At 46.4% G+C, this 21,131-nt stretch overlaps 1 protein-coding gene across 1 annotated transcript; it reads left to right on the forward strand.

Annotated features, from left to right (window-relative positions):
• The first annotated feature begins 895 nt into the window (after window positions 1-895).
• FAH (fumarylacetoacetate hydrolase) lies at window positions 896-17,915 on the forward strand. Its single transcript, XM_032700591.1, has 14 exons — window positions 896-1,156; window positions 3,361-3,471; window positions 4,105-4,226; window positions 5,313-5,362; window positions 6,859-6,949; window positions 7,468-7,565; window positions 7,827-7,879; window positions 9,265-9,364; window positions 10,059-10,189; window positions 10,944-11,019; window positions 11,628-11,674; window positions 12,803-12,904; window positions 13,907-14,024; window positions 17,692-17,915. The coding sequence occupies exons 1-14, from the start codon at window positions 962-964 to the stop codon at window positions 17,769-17,771; spliced, it is 1,374 nt and encodes a 457-aa protein (XP_032556482.1). The 5' UTR covers window positions 896-961; the 3' UTR covers window positions 17,772-17,915.
• Window positions 17,916-21,131: the final 3,216 nt, after the last annotated feature.

The raw sequence follows: 21,131 nt of genomic DNA on the forward strand, positions 1-21,131 counted from the left end.
TTGCCTTGGCACTGGCTCTATGTTATCCTGGTGGCTGATCTGCTTTTCATTCTGTATTTTGTGTCATCAGCTCGAGGTTAGCAGGTTAACATTTTAATTAACACCAGCATATTCACAGCACTGCAAAATGCTTGAGTAAATGTCTTCTCACATTGGACAGGGTGTTTTGGAACACGCTTTCAATGTGGTTTTGCTTTGTTTTTGGAATAAGCAGGTTCTATAATCCAAATCCTCCAATGTTGCTATGAAACATTTTCACTGTGTTTAAAACAATTCCAACAGCCAGTGGAACGGAGTTGTACCTTAGGTACAGGAACTTTACAGGAAATTCTTCACAAGTTTGTGCTATGCGTTATATTATTTAAAGAAGAACCCCTTTTAAACAGCACCTTGTGAGCCACTAGTGCGTGGCTGATCCAGATGAGCTGTCATGGGTGCTGTTGTATCATCTTGTCCAACTTCAAGGACTGCTGAGCTCCTGGTGGGAGAACTGCTCAGCATGGGCATAATCATTTCACCAGCATCCTGGCACATAAGTGACCCCTCAGAAGGTAAATGAGTGGGTTTCCCTCTGGTCTTGGAGCTGTCTGGTCACATCCTTCACCCACAGCAAGGTACCTGTTTCAGGAAGACCTCAGTTTCATGTGAGGGTTTATAGAATTGTAGAAGCATTAAAGTTGGAAAAGACCTCCCAGATCATCCAGTCCAACAGTTAACCCAGCACTGCCAAGTCCACCCCTAAATCAAGTGCCCCATCTACACATCTGAATGCCTGCAGGAAAGGTAACTGTGGGCAGGGAGACCCTGTTTCCCCAGGGTCGCTGCCTGGCTGGGAGCAGTCAACAGCTGCTGACTCAGGCAAAGCTCTGGCACTGATTAACCTGCCAGGGGAGCAGGCAGAGGGGTGGGATGGCGACTGAGCAGCGATTGGTTTGTGTCTGAGGACAGAGGGTGGGATTTGATGCTTTCCTGCCCTGGGCTACAACACCTGGAGGGGATCTTCCTCCTCGGAAGGCGTGTAGCACCCGGGAGGTGGGTGCTGTCATCTGTGAACAGGGACTGCTCAGTGTTCAGCATGTCTTTCATCCAGGTAGACAAGGACTCGGATTTTCCTCTCCAAAATCTCCCCTATGGGGTTTTCTCCACTAAGGAGGAGGTGAGTAACAGCAAACTTTGTCCTTGGGGTGTTGTAACTGTTCCAGGGCTATGAGAGAGCACAATTTCCCAGCAGCCTGGGAGAAAGGAAAACTTCCCAGCCCGAGACACTTGCGAAGCCTTCCTGGCTTATCAGCAAAGCTGTAGCTGCTGCATTTCCTTGTGCGATTATTTTGATGTCATCTTCTTTAAAACTGCACAAAAGAAATGAGAGGTGTTAATAGTGACGAGAAGTACTTTGGCTAATATGTATGGTAGTTTTTGTGTGTTTGACTTTTTCTGTGAAATCATTAAATCTGTTTGATCCTCTCACTCCCAATGTAGAGGCACAGCACAGTTCACACTCAGTTTTTTTAGCTCAATCCCTCATCTTTTTTGTGACTGATTGTAGTAACAATGTCACCCTTAAGAAACCACATTAAATACTGCTCTGAGTGAGTTTGGTTAGTGGCTGCCAAAGCATTCAACCAGGGCACCAAATGTATGTTTTATCTGTTTTTGCAGCTGACTTGTGTTTTACTGGGCATGTTTATGCAGTGCTGCGTTAAACATGTGCAAGTGTGTTACGTTTGTAGCTGTGCCCAAAGGCTACAGGTTGAGCCAGCTTCAGATCTTGTATTTATGATCACATATGAAAACATGGTTCACCTTTCTGCCAAAAAGGTAGCTCCCAGTTTCTGTTTTCATGAGTACTGAGCCCAGCTAGGCTGAACCTCACACCTCCAAGTGCCTGACGGGATGGAGGCCCAGAGATGAGTCCTCCCAGAGAAAAGGAAACATGCCAAGAGCTGCATCTTGGAAGGAAAAAGCAGAGAATTTATGTATCATTGCTCATGGAAACTTCATGATTACCTCCTGATTTCTGCTGCTTATCTGTGCAGGTTTAAAACAAAAAAAAAAAAAAGAATTTAAACCATAAGATTGTGTTTTCTGATGTGGTATTTTCTAAAGATAAAACTGAGATGGTTCATTTAATCTCCTCCTACATGTGTGTGCTGTTATCTAGCAAGGTTGGATTATTTTTCTGCCTTCTTCAATAACTACTTGAAGAAAACATCTTCACTCAAACCCTGTGACAAGACAGGCAAGGACTTACGGAAATTATTTAGGAAAATAACGTTCTAAAAGTAGTCCAATGTTTTAATGATTTCAGGGTAAAACAATTGATGTAATTCCTGACTATCCCAGTTACAAATTAACCTGACGTGACCTTTAGTTTTTTCTTCTGCAGGAATGTTTGCTGAATAAATACTTACTACCACACTTGGAATCTTGTTTAGAAATTAAAGGTTAAAAAAACCCCAGGTTTAATAGCACGGATGGTTATTTTGGTGAGCTTGTTTTCAGGGTGACTGTGACTAGTTTGTCTTTCTTTGCCCGTAGACACAAATAATTGAAATTTGTCTGCATTTTTTAGCCCCACGCAGCTGCGGCGGAGCTGCCGTGGGTCCGTCCGTGCTGCTGCCCCGCCGGCACCGCCGGCTCCGCACGCGCCGGGGATGAACGGGGGCTTTGTCTCTTGGGCTGCATCTGTCCAGCCAGTGCAGCCACAGCCCACCGTTCCTCTCTGTTCCTGAAGGGAGGATCTAGGCTGGGGTGGTGTGAGGATGGGTGGTGCAGGGCAGCCTCGTCCCATGTGGTGCAGAAAAAACGTGCCTGAGCAAGGTGCTCTGCGTGCCTGGTGTCGTCAGGGTGGTCCAGAGCACCCGTAGCCCTCTGGGAAGGAGCTGGGGTGCAGAAATGCCTGTTTCTCTCTCCTGTTACATGGTTATAGGGATAGAATCCATCCTGCCCATTGTGCTTCAGTTTCTCACTTGTAAAAGGGGCAATAGCATTTGGCTACTTCACGTGTGTAGGCTTACTCTGCAGTGCTTGTCATTAATGAGGGGTGGGCAAATACTTCTGGGGGAAAGGGAGAGAAAGCTCTGCTTGTTGTGCTGTCCTTTCCCCAAAAGATGGGGCTGAGGCTGTCTTCCACCTCTCAAGGTCTGCCAGAAGACTGCAATGATGCTCTGCCCATAGATGTTTTTCAGCAGCCAGACTCATAGACTGGCTCTTAATGGCCTATTGCCGTGGCATCAGACCCTTGTCCCAGATGGATTAAACTCACTGTGGTCACTGTCTTCCCCCATGCCCTCTTTGGAGAATTTTTGGCTACAAGCATAATCTCTTCTTCTCTTCCCCCCTCCTCTTGCTGCTTTGCAGCCTCGGCACAGGCTTGGGGTAGCAATTGGAGACCAGATTTTGGATCTCAGTGTCATTAAACATCTTTTCAATGGACCAGCTCTTGCCAAACATCAGCACGTCTTTGACCAGGTATTTATCAGAGTCTATTCTTCTAATTTCCGCACACATTTTAGAAATGTTCTGCAAGGGACTTTGGCAACTTGTGATGAGATAATGAACGTGAACTAGAAATGTATTGTCAGGCAGGTTCTGCTCTAGGGGAAACCATCACAGGTGTGACAGGAAGGAGAGCTGGGGCACTGGGGGTCCAAAGGGCATTTTCAGTGAAAGTGTAACCAGCCTTTGGCAATGCAGGGATCTGACACAAAGCCTTAATGTCAATTCAATCCTACTTGTGCCTTCAACACTTCATGGCAAGGAATTGGATGGGATATTAATGACAGGGAGGTTGTGTTAAGGGTAAAGATAAATATAAATGACCTCTGGTTACAGCTGATTGAGATATCAAAGCCACCAAGGCCTGAAGTGGTGTGTTAGGATGGGGTGATGCAAACATGCATCAGGTCCTGCTGCAGAGGACTTGTGGGGGGTGAATGGGGGTGTAGGCAGTCATGAAGAGGTGGGACAGATGATTTAGGCAGCCACTGCTGCATAACCCTGGCCACAGACATCCAGCACTCGGATGGGAGTGCAGGACATCTTCATGAAGGATGAACAAAACATGGTCTTTTCCCTGTTGCCCCACCTCTGTGTCTCTACCAGCCCACCCTGAACGCCTTCATGGGGCTGGGCCGGCCGGCGTGGATGGAGGCGAGGGCTTTACTCCAGAGGCTGCTGTCGGCTGGAGAGCCCACCCTGAGGGACAACACGGAGCTGCGGAGAAGGTGAGGGAGCGGAGTGAAGCTGCAGGAATGGTGAGCTTCCAGCTGTGCCCTGTGTCACTGAGGTCACCCTGTGATCTGAGGCACCCAAATCAAAAGTCTGAATGTGGCCACCTGCCTCCTATGTGGGAATTAACTGGGGTTTGAGCACATTGTGTGCTTCCTTCTCTTTACTACCTCAGGATTAATCTCTGATTAATCCTGTAACTGCCTGCAGATCTGGGGTGTCACCCTCCACCTGGAAACACCAAGCTCTGCCCTGGGGTGTGCCTGGACCTGCTGCCTCTCTGTGGAGGCTGAGCAGGGCTGCCCAGGCAGGTGTGGGGTGGGCTGGACTGGTTCTCTGGCTATGGCCCCTTCACCATGGCCTTCCATGAAGATGTGGCTGCAAGTCTCCACCTCTCCCACCTTCCCCAGCGTCTCCCTCCCTGCCTGTCACACCTGGAGCAGTTTGTCCTCAGCAACTACCTGACTTTGCTAAAACTGAATCTGTGGTCACAGATTGGCTTCAGACTTGGGGCAGTGTAGTGGCCTAGGGGCAGGAGGGGAGGACTGTGCTCTGCTCCTCGCTGTGCTGATGGAAAATGTATGTTCATTAACCCTATATCTTCTTGTGTGTCTGGAGTGATGCTTTAAATGGTGCAAGTGCCTGTTCTGACAGCCAGCAGGAGCTGTTCCTCCCTGGGGGATTTAGGCACACATGTGCAGAAGTGGGGTTGAACCTCGGTTGAACCTTCCCTGACCGGTGCCAGAAGTTCAAATCGGCCACCTCAAGAGCCACATCCCATGAAATCATCCTGCCCACGCAGCAGAGGCACAGGGTGTTTCTCTGTGCCCTTTGGAAACCCAGCTGGCCTCAGGCATGCCCCCCTTCCCACTCGCACCCTGACAGATGCTCCTTTCGGCTGTAACCATCTCAAGTTACAAGCTTGTGCAGTCATCAGATTTTTCTGCAAGGTTTTTTTGCTACAAGGCTTTGCAAACTAAATTAAGGAAGGAGCTGGGAGAGCAAGTCGGTCTCTTTACGTGCTTCTTACAGGCGAGAGTTGCAAGTTTTCTGAGAGCTGAAGGCGTCATTTTTCATTTCAGAGCGTTTGTACCTCAAGCTTCTGCAACGATGCACCTGCCCGCCCACATCGGTGAGTTCCCCGCAGCCAAGGGCTCCTCAGCACTGCCCTTTGCTCCTGCACAGACAAGCTGCTTTATTTCCAGCCTGCTCAGACAGTCAGATCATAGCTGTGACAGGGAATGGGTTCTGCAGCAGCCAGAAGTAGATTATTGCACATAATGAAAGGTAGGTGCTGTCTGTGGCACAAGAATAAAAGCCTGGGGAAGCTTAATAGGAGCCAGAAGATTCCTGGACGCAATTTCCACTAAATCAGGGTTGTCTGGTGGTACATAACTCCTGTCATCAGATTGGATTACCTTTGTGATGCCTTTGTGACTACAGCCAGGCAGGAAACACTTGTTCAGTTTCCAACAATTTCCCCTTTTGCCATCAGAAAATAATTCAGGTCTTGCAAAATTTTTCAAGGCAGATACTCCAGCATGGCATCATAAAGAGGGATGAGTTTCTACTCCCAGACCATTACTCTGCATCCCAGATCTTACCACCACTCCCATGAGGCCATGGAATGCTTTGGAATTAGTATATTCATGTAGAGATATAAACATTTTCCTGTTTCTAACAGAAATTTATATTTGGACCCAAACCAACTTGATCAAAGTCACTTGAGGGCTTAACCTTCATAGGAGCAAGGATGTGAACTTGCCCATTTCCCATCCAACTCTGTTCCCACTGGGCTTTTGACTTCCATGGAGCACAGCTCGGTTTGGGACAAAGCCTAGCCTGTCCCAAAGGAACCATGTGGAGTTTCCACAGGTGTGATACCTCCCTGAAAATAGCTTCACAGGTTCAATATGTCTTGTCAAAAAATTGCTGGCTCCTGTCTCTCATGAGTGCTGGGAACAGAGCACTGCCCTGGCAGTGCGACGAGGCTGTGTCTTGGAGATACAAGGAATTTAGGATTCCACAACACTTACCTGCAGCTCTGCTCTGTGCGTGGTTCTTGCTTGTCCTGAATGGCTGGATCCTCTGCTGGGAGGCTGAAACTGCAGGGGATAACTTACTGCTGAATCCTCCTGGAGCTGCAGGATAACTTACTGAGCTCACAAAACAATATAATGAAAATGCATCCTCCTAATTTGAGGTTTTCCCCCCATTTCCTCCGGTTTCCCGTGGTTCCGAAGGGTGGGAGCTGTTTGCAAGGATGGCAGCAGAGGGCAGCAGATGTCCTGACTATCAGCCGAGTCCCTCCACGGGGTACCACCGGCAAGAGGAAAAGCACTGGGAATTGCCTTGTCTCTGAAAGGGGGCTGCTGCTTTATGTCCTGTGCTGTTCCCTCTCTTATCTACTGGAAAAAAAAAAAAAAAAAAGCCATTTTCATATGCATAATTTATAGGTAAACTGTTAATCACCCCTTCATGCTGTAATTACATGACCATACCCAGCACTCTCGCTCTCTCCTTTTCTGCTCTTTTCATTGCCAGCAGCATATGATGTGCTTTAGCCCCCCAGCAGATGAGGGACTTTCCTGCCATTGATCCCTATTTTATGGCTTTCTTCTCATGCAGGAGATTACACTGACTTCTATTCTTCACGCCAACATGCCACAAACGTTGGGATCATGTTCAGGGGGAAGGAGAACGCTCTGATGCCAAACTGGTGGGTAGCTTAGCTTTTTCTCTAGTGCAGAATTATTTTGCAGGCTTATCTCTATGTATATATAAATTTTTAATGATCTGAGTAGTTTTTCAGGAATGTTCTGATTTCAATTCATAGCAGATGAGAACAGAGTCAAGAATTTGATACCAGAACTGAACCTCACATATCCCCAGCCTCACCCAAGTGCACTGCATTTTGTTGCAGCAGCCACACCAGTTACCCTGCAGTCCCCTGATTCAAAGACAGATTTACCTAAGAAATTAGTTTTTGCTGAGTGACAAAAAAGCAGGGTTTAAGCTCTAAGGATTAATTGGAGCAGTGGCACTGAAGTGCCTTGACTGCTACATGGCTTTGGATTACAGTTCACTCATGTCTTTATATCAGAGTAGGTAAGGTGCCAGTGACCATGCCCATCTTTGCAGATCTCTCTCCTTGTACCTCACAACCCCACGGTGCTTCCACCTCAAAAAGCTGCTCTGGTACACAGCTAACCATGCTCTGTGATGCTCTTTCACAAGGCTGCACTTACCTGTTGGTTATCACGGTCGGGCATCATCTGTTGTGGTGTCTGGGACGCCTATCCAGAGACCTGTGGGACAAATGAAACCTGACAATGGTGAGTCCATGCTAGGATTTTAATGTGGATTCTTACTTTTTTTTTTTTTTTACTTTTCCTCCGCATCACAGAGTAGTGGAGAGGAAGGGTCTGGAGGCCTTGTCTAAACCCCAGCCTTGGGTCAGGTCAAGAGAAAGCCGTGGGTTAAGTCCATCTTGTGTTTCTATGCCAGGCAGCACCAGCTGCTCTGTTTCTTCTGGCCATTACATCTATTTCCCTACCTGCCTTCCTGATGTAAAATACTCTTTCTCCTACCTACAGATAAACCTCCAGTGTTTGGTGCTTGTAAACGTCTGGATATCGAGTTAGAAATGGTGAGATGGGTTTGGGTTTTTTTTTTTCCTTACCACTTGAAAAACATTAAAATAGAAACAGAGAAGAAAGGGGTGGGTTTAGCTTCTTCTAAACTGAATGTCCTATAAGGTCCATTCCTATGTTCCCCTCTGAGCAGTTTATGTGGCAGGCAGTAAAGAGTTCTGTGGAGAAAAGCTTTCCTTCTGATGAGGATGAGGGTGCATTAGCTCACTGGGAGGTTTGCTCATACAGCTTTCAGGCTGGAAACAGCTCGACTGCCCCAACCTGAGCACCAGCGCAGCAGTCTGGTAGCAGGCAGGCAGAATTTCTTTTATCAGACACCAGAGCCTGTTACCTGGTTAGCAGCTACCTCTGCACCACAGCAGGATCTTTCAATGGACCCTGTGAGTTTTGAAAGTACAGGCTTGAGCCTAGAGCAGAGGAAGCCCTGGGTTCTTGGGCGTGTGACTCAAACTCCTCGTCCTCCTGGCTGGAAAGATGTAACCTGTACTGTGGATGTTGTAACAAAACATGCTTGGAAGGCACAATGTTTTGTGGTTTAGTGTGGTCCAGAAGGGAGAGTTGTATTCATTAAGATTTATGTAATTTTAATGATTTATATAATTTTTATATGATTTGTTCCCCATCTTTCCTCTTAAAAAAAAAAAAAAAAGAAAGAAGTGTGCTGTTGAGGCAAATTGTACTAAAAATGAAGTGAAAGCCTTTAATACTGTATGCTTTGTAAATCAATGCTGCAAAGGGGGAAGCAGCCCCATAAAGTGGGGTACCTGTGATGCTGCTGTACCTCTGCTTTGCAGCCTGAGTTTTACTGGTGGCTGCTGCAAAAGCAGAAGAAAAAACTTCCATATTGTTGGCAGAAAGAGACAACTGATTCCCCATAGAATCCTCTGCCATGTGCTCTGGCTGTACATTTCCTAAGGGAGCGAGTGCAAGCACCCAGTTCATGACCTGTTTTATTTAGTGGTCACATTTCTCCATCTGCCTCCTCTTCTCCACTGTCACAAGAGGCTCCAGCCATGTTCAGCATTCCCTCAGATGATTTTAAACTCTTTCCTGTTCACTGTCTGCGGCAGAGTCCTTTCAGTGGGCAAACCTGTTCTGCATCCGGATTGTAATTAGGAGGGACTGTTTTTCACTCCTTCGTTTTGACAGCATCGTGCCCTTGTTTAATGCCTGTCTCTTAGCAACACAATGTTCTTAAGTAAATCAAGCCTGCCCGCTTCATGGAGGGGAAGAAAGAGGGAGTAGGCCACGGGTTTTTTCTAAATGTGTATGGGAAATGCACAGCCCATCCTGTCCAGCCTCTGTTGCTGGTGCCTGTAATCCTCTGTGCAGTAAGGATTTTTAGCTTAAAAAACCTCAGTGTGTTGCTTTTCAATTTCAGGCATTCTTTGTAGGTCCTGGAAACAAGTATGGGGAGCCAATTCCTATCAGCAAAGCCCATGAGCACATCTTTGGGATGGTCCTTATGAACGACTGGAGCGGTAACCAGTGCTGCAGGAGTCTGCCTGGAGAGGGGGTTACAGTGTCATGAGAAACCTTAGAGAAGGATAAATTACATATTTTGATAGTAGAATAGCGATCCTTGAAACCACTGGGTACAGTTGGAAGGGATGAAAATGAAGTGCTGTCTGTATTTCTCAGTGTCTATATTAATCTGTCTTCAATCAATCAGTAGAACCAGAAATTGCTGCCTAATGAAGATTTATTTACTTATAAAAGAGCTAATATCAGTCTAGTTTCTTCTGGGCAGGGATAGAGCAGCCCTGAGGATGGTGATTCCAAGGATGGTGATTGATTTCAGTGTCAGGACAAGGAAAAGGATTTGGCAATCACAAATCCCTCAGTCTCTACAAAGATTTAACTGGTTGAAATTGGCCCTCTGACTGGCAAAGACCATTAGCTGGGTGTAAAAGCATTAATTAAACTGGGGATAAAAATACTGGTTATATGGGGATGGCCTGACTTATTTTACTTATTGCTGACTTTTCTTTCTAATCTCGCTGGTCAAAGAAAATGGGGTTGAAGGTCCAAAAGGGACGGATTGAAATTAGGATTTGGGCACAATGGCTAGAAAAGGGTGGGGGTAACATTTCTGATTCATGTTACTCTTTCACAGGTCTGATGGCTGTGCGACTCCTAGGACACATTTAACTGCTTTGAATTTTCTCTTCCTAGCCCGTGACATCCAGAAGTGGGAATACGTTCCTCTGGGTCCCTTCCTGAGCAAGAGCCTTGGCACAACCATCTCTCCGTGGGTTGTTACCATGGAAGCTCTCATGCCATTTGTGTTGCCAAACCCTGTCCAGGTTAGCAGGACAAAGGGTTGAAATAAAGGAAAAGCAGTGGTAGATAAATGTCAGCAGAGCTGGAAAGTCCCATCAGTGGAAATCACCGAGCTGTATAAATGCCAGGCATTGTCTTCATGGAGTTTACAAGTGTGATTCTGCTTCAGAACATATGAAGGCACCAGGGCCCTGTGAGTTCAAGTGCTCAGTGATGTCACTGGCCCTGGCACGTGGTGCCCTAAGTCATCCTGTTTTAACAGGGCAGAAAAATCATCTCCTTTAAAACACCTGGAAAATAAACTGATCAGAGATCTTTTGGTAGCACTGAGCATCCAGCAGGCAATGGAGAGAGGGTGGACTCAAGCCAAAACACTTCATTCAAGCATTTCCAGTTGTCTGCATTATGTAAATGTTTAGTTAGATTGGAAAGGGTAACAGAGAGTCTTGCAGAGACCTCACCATCTTCTCTGTGCTGGCACAGGGCAAAGGTGTGCTTAGCACTCTGTTTTGGGCTAATATCCATGCTGAAATGATGGAGATGCTTTTGGAGCCCATGTGCAGAAAAAGGAATCAGATTGTAGGGATATCCTATCTGCTCAGAAGGATCTTTTTATGTGTGTTCATGAGACCAGTCAAAGTGATAACCTGAGCAGTAAGAACAGTGAAATGAATGGGGTGGGCAGCACAGGCTGGGTAAACAAAAAGTCTCTTGGGTGGCTTGTGGAATTTTTCCTTTTTGTTTGTTTAGACTGTGATGCCTTTTATGTGCTTTTAGGATCCCAAGCCACTGCCCTACCTTCAGGATAAAGAACCCTACACTTTTGACATCAATCTCTTTGTTGCTATTAAAGGTATGGCAAAGCTGAGTGGGTTACAAAGCTGAAATTGCCAGTTAAGGACTGCAGAATCACCACATCGTTCAGTCACTTTGCTCTTGGTTCCACAGTCCTTCTTTTCCATCTTTACCCAGATTGCCCCTGTCAGAGAAAGAGGCAAAGCTGTTCTTGCTCCCCATTGGCCATGCAGCAGTGTGCCAAGGAGGGAATGCCTTCCCAGATGGTCGGCTTTTGATGAGGAGGGCCCCTGTGGGGTCTCCTTGCATGGGCAGGGGAAAGTGGGGCATGGAAAGTGCACATGTGTGTGGGATCCAGATGTCAACCCAGCTCAGACCCCAGCTCATGGCCCTGATGACTGCTAGGTCCAGGTGTTGCTCCTGTAGGAGAGCAGAGAATAGAAAATGAGCAGCTTGATGCTACTCCAGTGCTATCCATCGTAAAAACCCACTTGTTTTCTATGAAATACTGGTCTCTGTAGCAATAAAAAACATTATTACTGGTTTCTCACTAGGGATTAGAGTGATAAAAGAAGTCTCCATCCATGTGTAAAATAAAAGACTCCAACATCATTCATCCAACACAAACAATTTACTTCTCTCTTTCTTACTCCTTATTTTCTGCAGGAGAAGGAATGAACACACCAACTACTATATGCAGATCCAATTTCAAGGTAAGACTCCAGTATGTTTTGTTTGTTTGCAGTCTTGCTGATGCCATTGGCTCCAGCCTTAGGCAGTTTTAAATTCTGGTTTTTTGCAATAGAATCATAAAATAGAATCATGGAATCACTAAGGTTGCAAAAGACCTCCAAGATCATTGAGCCCAGATGTTAACCCCCCACTGCCAAGTCCACCACTAAACCATGTCCCTCACACCCACATGCCTTTTGAACACTTCCAGGGATGGTAATGATTCCACCACTTCCCTGGGCAGCCTGTTCCAATGCAGCTGAAGATCCAGCCTGGTGTGTGTCTGCACAGGAGACAGAGGGAAAAGGTTGGAGGGTGGTGATAGTTCACCCCTGTGAGATGGAACCTCCTGGGTGCTCAAGCACTGAGGAAGGGGGCAGCTCTTTCCACTGCTTGGTTTGGGGTGCTCAGAGCATCCTAAGTTATGTGTCTATCTGGCAGTGAGAGCAGAGGGCTCACAGGGAGAGGGAATTGCCTCTTGCCTTGTCAAGGTGCAATACAGCTCTGCAGCCACAGCTCTAATTTAGATGCAACTCACTGCTGCCAGCCTGGGTCTGCCCCAGCCCTTCTGTGGGCAGCATGGCAGCTCTGCCTCTGCCCACTGATTGAAGCCAGGAGATCTGAGTGCCAGCTGCAGCATTTCTCAATCAATTTCATATTCATATTTGGTTCTTTGCATAGTAATTACCTTAATCAGTAAATCAGTAGTCAGCAAAACAGTAATAAGGAGATTTTTCTGTAAAGCCATTAAAATACTGGACTTAATCATGGAGCCTGGGTCAGTAGTGCTGGCCTTAGAGAGGAAAAAGAAAAGGGAAAATCACATCCAGCTGAAAAAAGGGAAATTTTAGGGAACTAAATTCCATGTTAAAGTATGTGTTTTATAAGTGCTATCAGCCAGGCCATATAACTGCTCAGAATGCAGTTACTAAGTAACTGTGGATGTTGCTTTTAGGTTGTTGAAGGTTCCTGATTAAAGAGAGAATTTTTCCTTTAGGGACAGTCTTACCAGCATCATCCCGAGAATGCAATATATTTTGCATGGCCTAGTGGCACACCAGAGAGGTTTGTCCCTCATTGCTTTAGCATCCTGTTCCTGCTTCCTCCAGCACATGTACTGGACCATGAAACAGCAGCTGGCTCATCATTCCATCAACGGGTGCAACCTCAGACCTGGAGATCTCCTGGCCTCTGGCACCATCAGTGGACCCGTAAGTGTTTTTAAATAGTGACAATCACTGGCAGCTGGTCAGTGATCCAGAACCAGCTGAGCAGGGCTTGGGTCAGAATCCTGGCTGATCTGAGCAGCCACGGAACTATTTGCAGTTCTTTCTCAGGCACTTTGATCTGCTGCTGCTTTGGTAGCCCCAAAATCACACTGTGAAGAGTTTTCAGTTTCGTTTTTCTTTTTTTAATTGGTGTTTGGTTTTTAGTCTCTCCTGTATTCCTTCCCCTAATAACTGTTTTACAACAGATGCAAATTAATTTCTGTGTCCAAGCATCCACAGAGCCCGTTTACCCTCTATGAAATGCAGCTTTGTTATTTCTGCTAAGAATGTAAAAGGTGCATGGGTATAACTTTTAGTTTCTCCAGTGAAGTTGGAGCCAACTTTAGGCTGTTATTCCCCTTGAACTGCCATGTGGGCGGTTGTTGCAATTTATGGGTAGCTCACACTTTCTGAAACACCAAACACAAATCCTGTACATGCTGTCTCAAAGACAGCCTCAGGTAAGTTGTTTTCAAGATGGGATGCCTGTACTTCCATTTTGAGCATTTCTCATGTGCTTTTTGAATCTTCCAGCTATTGTACTGGCAGAATGACATTAGAGATTCACAAACGTTTGCCAGCTTTGCTCTTTTGAAGAACAAAATGTAATTAAAAATCTGAAACGTGACCACATAAAAGCAATGGATTTGTAGAAGTCTCCTCCATTTGTTTCCATTCTTGCTGTGGCAGATCCAAACTGCTTTTACAGGGTTGAGCACTGTGTTAAACGCACCAGGTAACAGCTGTAAACATCACTGCTGATATCCAGCAAGCAATTAAAATGCAAAGGCAGGGAAAGAAGCCAATGTGTCAATGAATTAAATCAACAGCAAAACTCCGTTCCTTAGAGGTAACATACTTGTGTGTCTGGTCCCAGCAGCAAGTAGCTGAACAGCAGGAGAGATACTAAAAAGTTCTTAATTTGTTTACAATCTCTTGCTGCAGGAGCCAGAGAGCTTCGGCTCCATGCTGGAGCTGTCCTGGAATGGAACAAAAGAAATCCCTCTTGGCAGTGGGCAGTCTCGTAAATTCCTGCAGGACGGAGATGAAATCATTCTGACAGGTACTGGTGGATAACTGCTCTTACACTGCATCAAGGACACAGTTCCATGGATTGATCCCAGCAGGGCAAGCACCTGGTGCAGAGATGGGCTGTTCTGTACATACCTGCCATGCAAGCACAGTTGTTTCCATCCTACCTGCCAGGAGGCAAAAGCAGGTGGATAGAAATTTCCCTGCCATAAATGCTTTCCAGATGAGGTTGTCTGCTTTGCTAAGTATTTAAGGCTCTTGCTATGCTGGTGTGTGAGTGCTAAGGGGATGATGGAGCTAGGTTTGCCTTTAAGGGTGAAAATACCCTGGGACTAGAAGCAGTTGATGTATTGTTGCCACCACAGTTCAAGTTTGCATGTAGAGCAGAGCTCAGCAAATGCTGAAAGAAGTTATTTTGCAAATAGTATTTCATTTGTAGCCTGGGCATCTACAATGAAGTGTATTGCAAATCAAATATGTGGGAAACAGCATGAAGCCTGCTAGAACAGCTGACCAGCTCCCCTCTGAAAAGGGCTCTGCTTCAGAGCTATTTCATGCTGAGACATGATTTTAGTTTTCATCTCTATAAACTAAGGGTTTTGTAAATTAAAATCTACCACGGTGTTTTGTGATCTAAATCCCACTCCTACTTCTTTTTAACCCAAACCTAGTGCAAAACAAATGTATTTTTAACTTTCCTCTTTTCAACCCCTTTATGGCTTTGAAGTGGAAAATATTTGGCAAGAACAGTCATGAGAAACTTTTGTTTCACGCCTGCATGTCTTTGCTATGTTGCTTACTGAATTTTTAGGGAATGTTTTGTGGGATGTTGTGTGTCATCAGATGAGGTCCAGCCTGGCTCTGAGCTGCTCCATCCTGCTGATATGATCAGAGATAGTCTGCACAGGAACAAATGGTTCAAGCAATGGGAAAACACTAACAGGTGTGACTGAGGGCAGATAAAACGTGAGTGACTAACCCCTGTGCAGCAACCTGAAGGTGTGATGCTACTGTGAGCCTACGTACCTGTACCTTCTTAATCCAACCAGGACTTTCGGAATTTTTGACAAAACAGTCTAATATTATCATTTTTTTCAGAAAGATTTTTAACAAAACCCAAGAACTTTTCTGTGATGAAAAAAGAAAGCAATGTACGTATTCCAGTCTCCCAAGCAGTGGCTCTATGAGTGGTTTTGGTGGTACTGCAGCCAGAGCCCCACTGTCTCCCACCTGGCAGCCTGTGCAATAGCCTTGAAAATTGTGTTTCTGTGAGGTGCTGCAAGTTTTACAGAGGAAGATGCTGAGACAACTGGAGATTGAGAGGTACTGGACAGAGCCATAGATGATGAAAATCAGGAGTCCCCAATACCTCTGACATCCTTCAGCCTCCCAACAACCCCACAACTGCTCGTGCTGACACGTGTAGGAATCTGACACTGCTCTCTACAGGCTCCCTATATATCCAGTGCAGAGACACTCCTCCAGCAATTCTAAGTGCCACACTGCCCTCCGGAGTTGCAAATCTCCCTCCACTAACTATGCCAGGAGCCCTAAATTAGGGTACAGTTAAGTATGGTGAACATCCCTTTCAATGTTCATGCTGATGGTCCTTATTGGTGAGTAGCACCTTGTGGTTTGGGAACTGCTGCCATGGGGATCCACCTCAGGGACAAATGGGTCCATGACCCATGTTGTTCTTCATGCCCAGAACAAGCTGTGTGGTACTTATATAAATACTTTGAATCCCGAATGTCTTTGACCATTAAAGATGACAGAGTGGCACTGGTGTTGACCTGGATGAAGGCACTGTGGGCCCAGTGGGACAGTCTCATGTTCATTGATCAGCTCGGCTATTTTACACTGGCAGCAGTTTGTGACTGTGGTGGTCAGGGCATTGCAAAGAGCCAGGTGCTGCTGGGGCTGTCTGCTGGGACAGTTTGGGATCTGCTCCTATTTAGTGATGTATGGCAGGTCCAGTGCCTTAAGGCACTCTTGAGGCAGGGCTAGTGCTGTTCCATCTTATCCCCGGGGTGCCTCCAAGTGCCCAACCCATCATTTTTAGTTTCCTGTTTCAACCTCATATTCTTGTTCGCCATGTGGGAGCTATTTCAGAGACCTAACACATAAAATGAGAGAAATATATTTCTTTCTCCCAAGAAGTGTGTCAGGGAGGGAGCACTGCAGGGGAGGGGCTGCTGGTGGTGTGTGGCAGCCAGCTGCAAAAACCCCTCAGTAGCTCCTTGGCACACACACAGCTCAGGCCAGGGCTGCTGGCAGCACAGAGCTCGCTTTATTTAATGTGCTTCTCCTTGGTGCTGCTTTAAATCGTGGCTGACAGCAGGAATAACTAAACTAGACTGAAATAATAAGCTGGCACTCAAAGGAAAGCTGGCAATGAAGCCTAATGAGACAAATGGAAGTGGAGCTGAGCCTTACAGCACCTTACTCCAGTGTTGTTTATGGATGGGGATTACCTGGCAGACACTGGGATGGTGTCTGTGGCTTTACACAAGCACTTACAGGCACTGCTGTCCTTGGGAAAACTTCATTTCAGCCTGGCTGTGAGAGCTGCACCGTGGGTTAGAGCTGCAGGGTCTGTCCTTGTGCTGTGATAACTTTGGCTGCCCTGTAGCCTGAGCCCACCCATCCTCCTCCTCCTTGGAGATTTCCACTGACCTGTGCTAAGGATGGGAATTAGAGTTAAGGTCTGTTCTGTTTAGCTCCATCTTGGCCTCTTGAAGGCAGCTGTTTCTTATCACGTGCAGGGAAGGTTGATGTATTCCATCAGGAAAATCCATCTCTAACTATGAAATCAGTCCTTAAAATCCAGCATATACCACTTGTGTCCTCCCTTTGATCAGCTGTTGTAGCAGAAAGCTACAGTAGGTCTCCTCAGCTGTTTCTTCCCAGAATAGACTTCCCAGATGGGCCAGAAGGCCCTGGCTGTGTCTCCTCCCCTGCCTTGCCTGCAGCTTTGCTGGTGGATGCTGTTTCTGGAGCAGCTTGGCTGGCCTGTGGCAGCAAGAGGCGCTGCAGCATCTCTGTCCCAGTGTCATCTCCTCCATCACACAGGAGTAGGGAGAGATTGAGTTGTCCCAGAGTTAGAGATTCTGTCACAGCCCCACGAGTTCAGCAGCAGCCAGCAGACCTTCCACGTCTGTCACAGAGGATAAATGAGTACTTTGACTCAGATGCTGAGTTTTTCCTGGAACTAAACCACTTGATTTTAGAAAGCAAAACAACTTCTGCAAGGGTAGGTCCTGCTGTTTGACAAGGTTTAATGACCATCTTTCTGGCTGTAAGCATCCTGATGTCCCAAGAGCAGTCCTAATGCTCCAGAAAGAGAATCCAGATTTACTTGATTAATTGCAGGGCTGGGCGAGGCAGCAAATGGCTTTGCCAATTAGATTGATGGTGCTCCAGGTTAGGTTTGAAAACAGAAATATTGCATATCTTGTTTGCTCTTTGATCAATTCACTGAACTTGCATATTGCTGTGTTTAACATTTTGTGCTTCTTTTTTTCTTATATCCCTGAGCTACTTGAACTCTTCCAGGTGTCTGGGTTTTTTTTACCCCTCATTGCATTTCTGATATGTTTTCACTTGGTTTTGGTCTCTTTATGCCTTTATTCACTTTTATTCCTGGTAAAATCCTGCTGTCCTTACAGAACAAGCTGTCTGTTGTTTTCTGTCCCTAGGTTACTGCCAGGGCAACGGCTTCCGCGTGGGATTTGGCCAGTGCTCGGGAAAAATCCTTCCAGCTCTGTCAAATCCCTGATGGCTGGAGTAAGGTGACATCTGAGGAGAAGGAACTCTTCCCCCCACCTCTACCAGCCACGCTGCTTTACTCAGATTTATTACTTTTATATGAGTGATTGAAATCTTATTATTTTTAATTATCAATAAATATCTTAAAGATGAATGTGTGTGATAAGAAAAATGTTTCAATGCTAGCTTAAAAGTCTCAGAATAGGAATAAGATGAAATGGAAAGTGAGATTCTTAACTTTTCTACTATATTAATGTTTTTTTCATAATTATAAAAAGAGACTTTCAAGTAAACTTAAACATTCAGAGTACTAAGTTGATGATATAACATCTGAGATTCCATGCTGACTTCCTTTTTCCACAGTGTTAATATGCTGGAGGTAAAACCCTGAAGGTGAGTTGCATATGGATGTTAAAACTTGTAGACCATCCTGAGTAAGAGTTACATGACTATGTCCTAAAATAATTTGCAACAAAGCAATTCGGAAATGTGATAATTAATACAACTGACAGCAACAGGTGGGGGTGTCCCTGCTCCTCCTGTCCTTACACAACCAGGGGCAACTTTCTTACCCCAGAACAAAGATTAATCCCAGCCCACAGGTGGGAGCCTGTGTTGGGGCACCCCTCAAAGGAGCATGGAGATGCCTCGTGCATCCTGCCTGGGTTTACAGAAGGGAATTCCTCATTTCTCTCACCCTTCACACCAGCTTCCCGGGGTCAAGGAGCAAAGGTGAACTTCATCACTGGAGAGATGCCCAGACTCTCACTGGTGGCAGTCACACCTTGTCACTTAACAGGGGCTGTGGTAAGAGGACACCAAGAAGGCCAACACCCTTCCTCCACCCCTAAAAGGCATCTCTTGCCATGGCATCCCCTTGCAGCAGCTGATAAACAAAGCCACGTGCCACTTTTCTCAAGTGTAAAGGGCACCTGCTGTCTCCTGCTGGCCTACAAATCAATTTAACTCCATGGCCAAGTGCCAAATCACATCAATTAGAGGATATTACTGACTGAAGGAGCTCAGGAGACCAGATAATGAACTCTGGTACAGTGCAAGGGGAACTTGTTAAATATTTGCTTGGTCCTCAAAGTGAAGAACCTGATGAGGCTGGTGGCTTTGTGCAGCAACAGCAGGATGAGCACAGGCTGTTGCTTCCCTAGGCTGTCCCACTGCTGCTCCCAAGGTCTGCCAGGTAGTTTTGCTGCTGTGGGACACGTGGGCATTTGATGTCATCCTGGGGAGCACCTGGTGCTGATCAGGAATGCAAACCTCATGGCCATGCAGAAGAGGAAAATGAATTTGAAGTTAAAATTAATAAAAAAATGTGGCAGTGCAGATAAATCATTGCTAATGGGGCATGTGAACTGAAACAGTCTTCCAGTGTGCAACAATAATGGTCCCTTAAAGAATGATACCTGGAGGATCACCCCCAAGTCAAGGAGTACCTGGCCAGGAAAACAGTGGCTCATTGTTGTTTATCAGGGAAAAGCTATTTTCCCTTCAGGCTCTTGTAGAGACTCAGAACTGAACTAATAGGCAGATATTTATTTAATGTACTCTGCCTCAGTCATCAATTTATAGATGCTTTGTGCTGTCTTTTGACCTCAAAGGACAATTGTGAGTTGACACCTTCCCTCTTGGATTTAGAAATGACCCATGCTGTTCCTCTGAGCACATCCTGGCTTTGCTCCTGGCAGCAGCAGGACACAGAAAGCATTTATTCAGGGGAGAAATTTCTCCACGGAAGCAACAGCCAGGGTGCACCTTGCAATATTTGATGTGCTGGAAATGTGATGTCTGAGGAGAGGGGTGCACCTATACAGAGAGACAGGAGCTGATGTTGGGGCAATATGTCATTAGTCATCAGTTTTGACCTTGATGCAAGACATTTTGCAGCCAAGAAGGACTGTGTTGTCAAGGGTTTCTGATCACAGGAATGCTTAGGGAAACTGTAAATCCATAGTGCTCTTCCTGAGCTTTGGGCAAGGTAAAGGCGAGTCCTGTACATAAGCAATGAGTTCCTCTCTCAAAGAGCCAACTGGGTGCAGCAACTGCTGCCAGCAAGTGGAAGTTGGGCTCATTGCTTTGTGAGGCAGAAGGTCAGTGGTGCTGAGAGCCCACCAAACACTGGCAGGATGGAGGCACCCAGCCACAGATCCCCCCAAGCTTGCTCCCATCCCAGAGTCCTCAGAGCCAGACTTCCACTCACAGCCCCAGCCCTGAGGGAGGAGGGTGGCTTTGCATCTGCTGTGGCCACTCTGTGCATCCTGGGGTCACCACCTGCAGTGTCTGGCCAAGCAGTGCTGCACCGTGCTGGGCATGGGTGGGAGCTGGTAAAGTCCTCCTGTGGCCCCAAGGTGACTGATCTGAGCTTGTCTAGCCTGGGGACATCTGGAGAAGTTCCAGGTTCCCAGAAAGTACAGAATATCTGGAAAGGAGCTCAAGCACAGCAGGTTTCAGAGGTGAGCTGGACAATGTCCAAAACCTCGCTCAGGACAGAGCTCAGAGCCATCTGCTGCCTTCTGCATGGATGGGGGCCAAAATGCCAGGAGATGCTAAAAAAGGAGAGAAACTCTTTTGTATGCCCAAGGCCAGTCTCTTTTCACCCCCAGGAGAAGGTAGTGGGCTTTGTTTGGGTGGGCACTCAGGAGATGGGGAGCCCATAGCCATGCTGTCCTCACCCAGTGCAGCAAGCCCAGCTGCCACCAGCACTGCTGATTCTCATCCCTGCTGGGGAACACTGTGTCAAGGGGTCAATGAAGGGTATATCTGTGCTGCAGTGGGCAGTGCTGGCCTTAAAATAGCATTGCTTTGGCCTAGGACCAGCAGCACTATAGCCACAGCAGCACCCACTGCCTGGGGTGGAAGCAGATCCTCACCCAAGTTTTGGTAAACACACAGGTGTTCTGGGCACCTCCCACTTGCTTCACCTCCCCTGGGGCAGCTGGAACCACTTTGTGCCCTTGTCCTTTAAATTGAGGGTCATGGGGCTCTCGTGATTTGGGGGGAGGGTCTTTATAAGGTAGGGGTAAAAGGTCAGGCTCTCGGAGTGAGAAGGTACTTTGGCTTGGGTGCTTTCAGCTCAGTGTGCTGACTGGGTGCTTAGAAGAGTTTAATTTTGAAGTGCCAATTTCAGCTGGGTTGATCCTCTCTATGAAGAGCTTCACCTCTACTTCCAAAAGCTTCTGCTGCAGTTAGGTTTGATCATGGCTCTCTGCTTTTAGAATTTATTAATTTTCATTTGATTTAGATCTGTTTTTCTTAGTTTGCTTATAATTTGGCTTCCAGCAAGAATGAAAAAGAAAAAATGAAAAGCAAATGCAGAGCTCCTTTTCCTCTGCCTTGCCCCTAGGTTTGTGGGTTTGTC

This window comes from Chiroxiphia lanceolata, chromosome 12 (genome assembly GCF_009829145.1).
Source record: "Chiroxiphia lanceolata isolate bChiLan1 chromosome 12, bChiLan1.pri, whole genome shotgun sequence".
NCBI classification, from domain to species: Eukaryota; Metazoa; Chordata; class Aves; order Passeriformes; family Pipridae; genus Chiroxiphia; species Chiroxiphia lanceolata.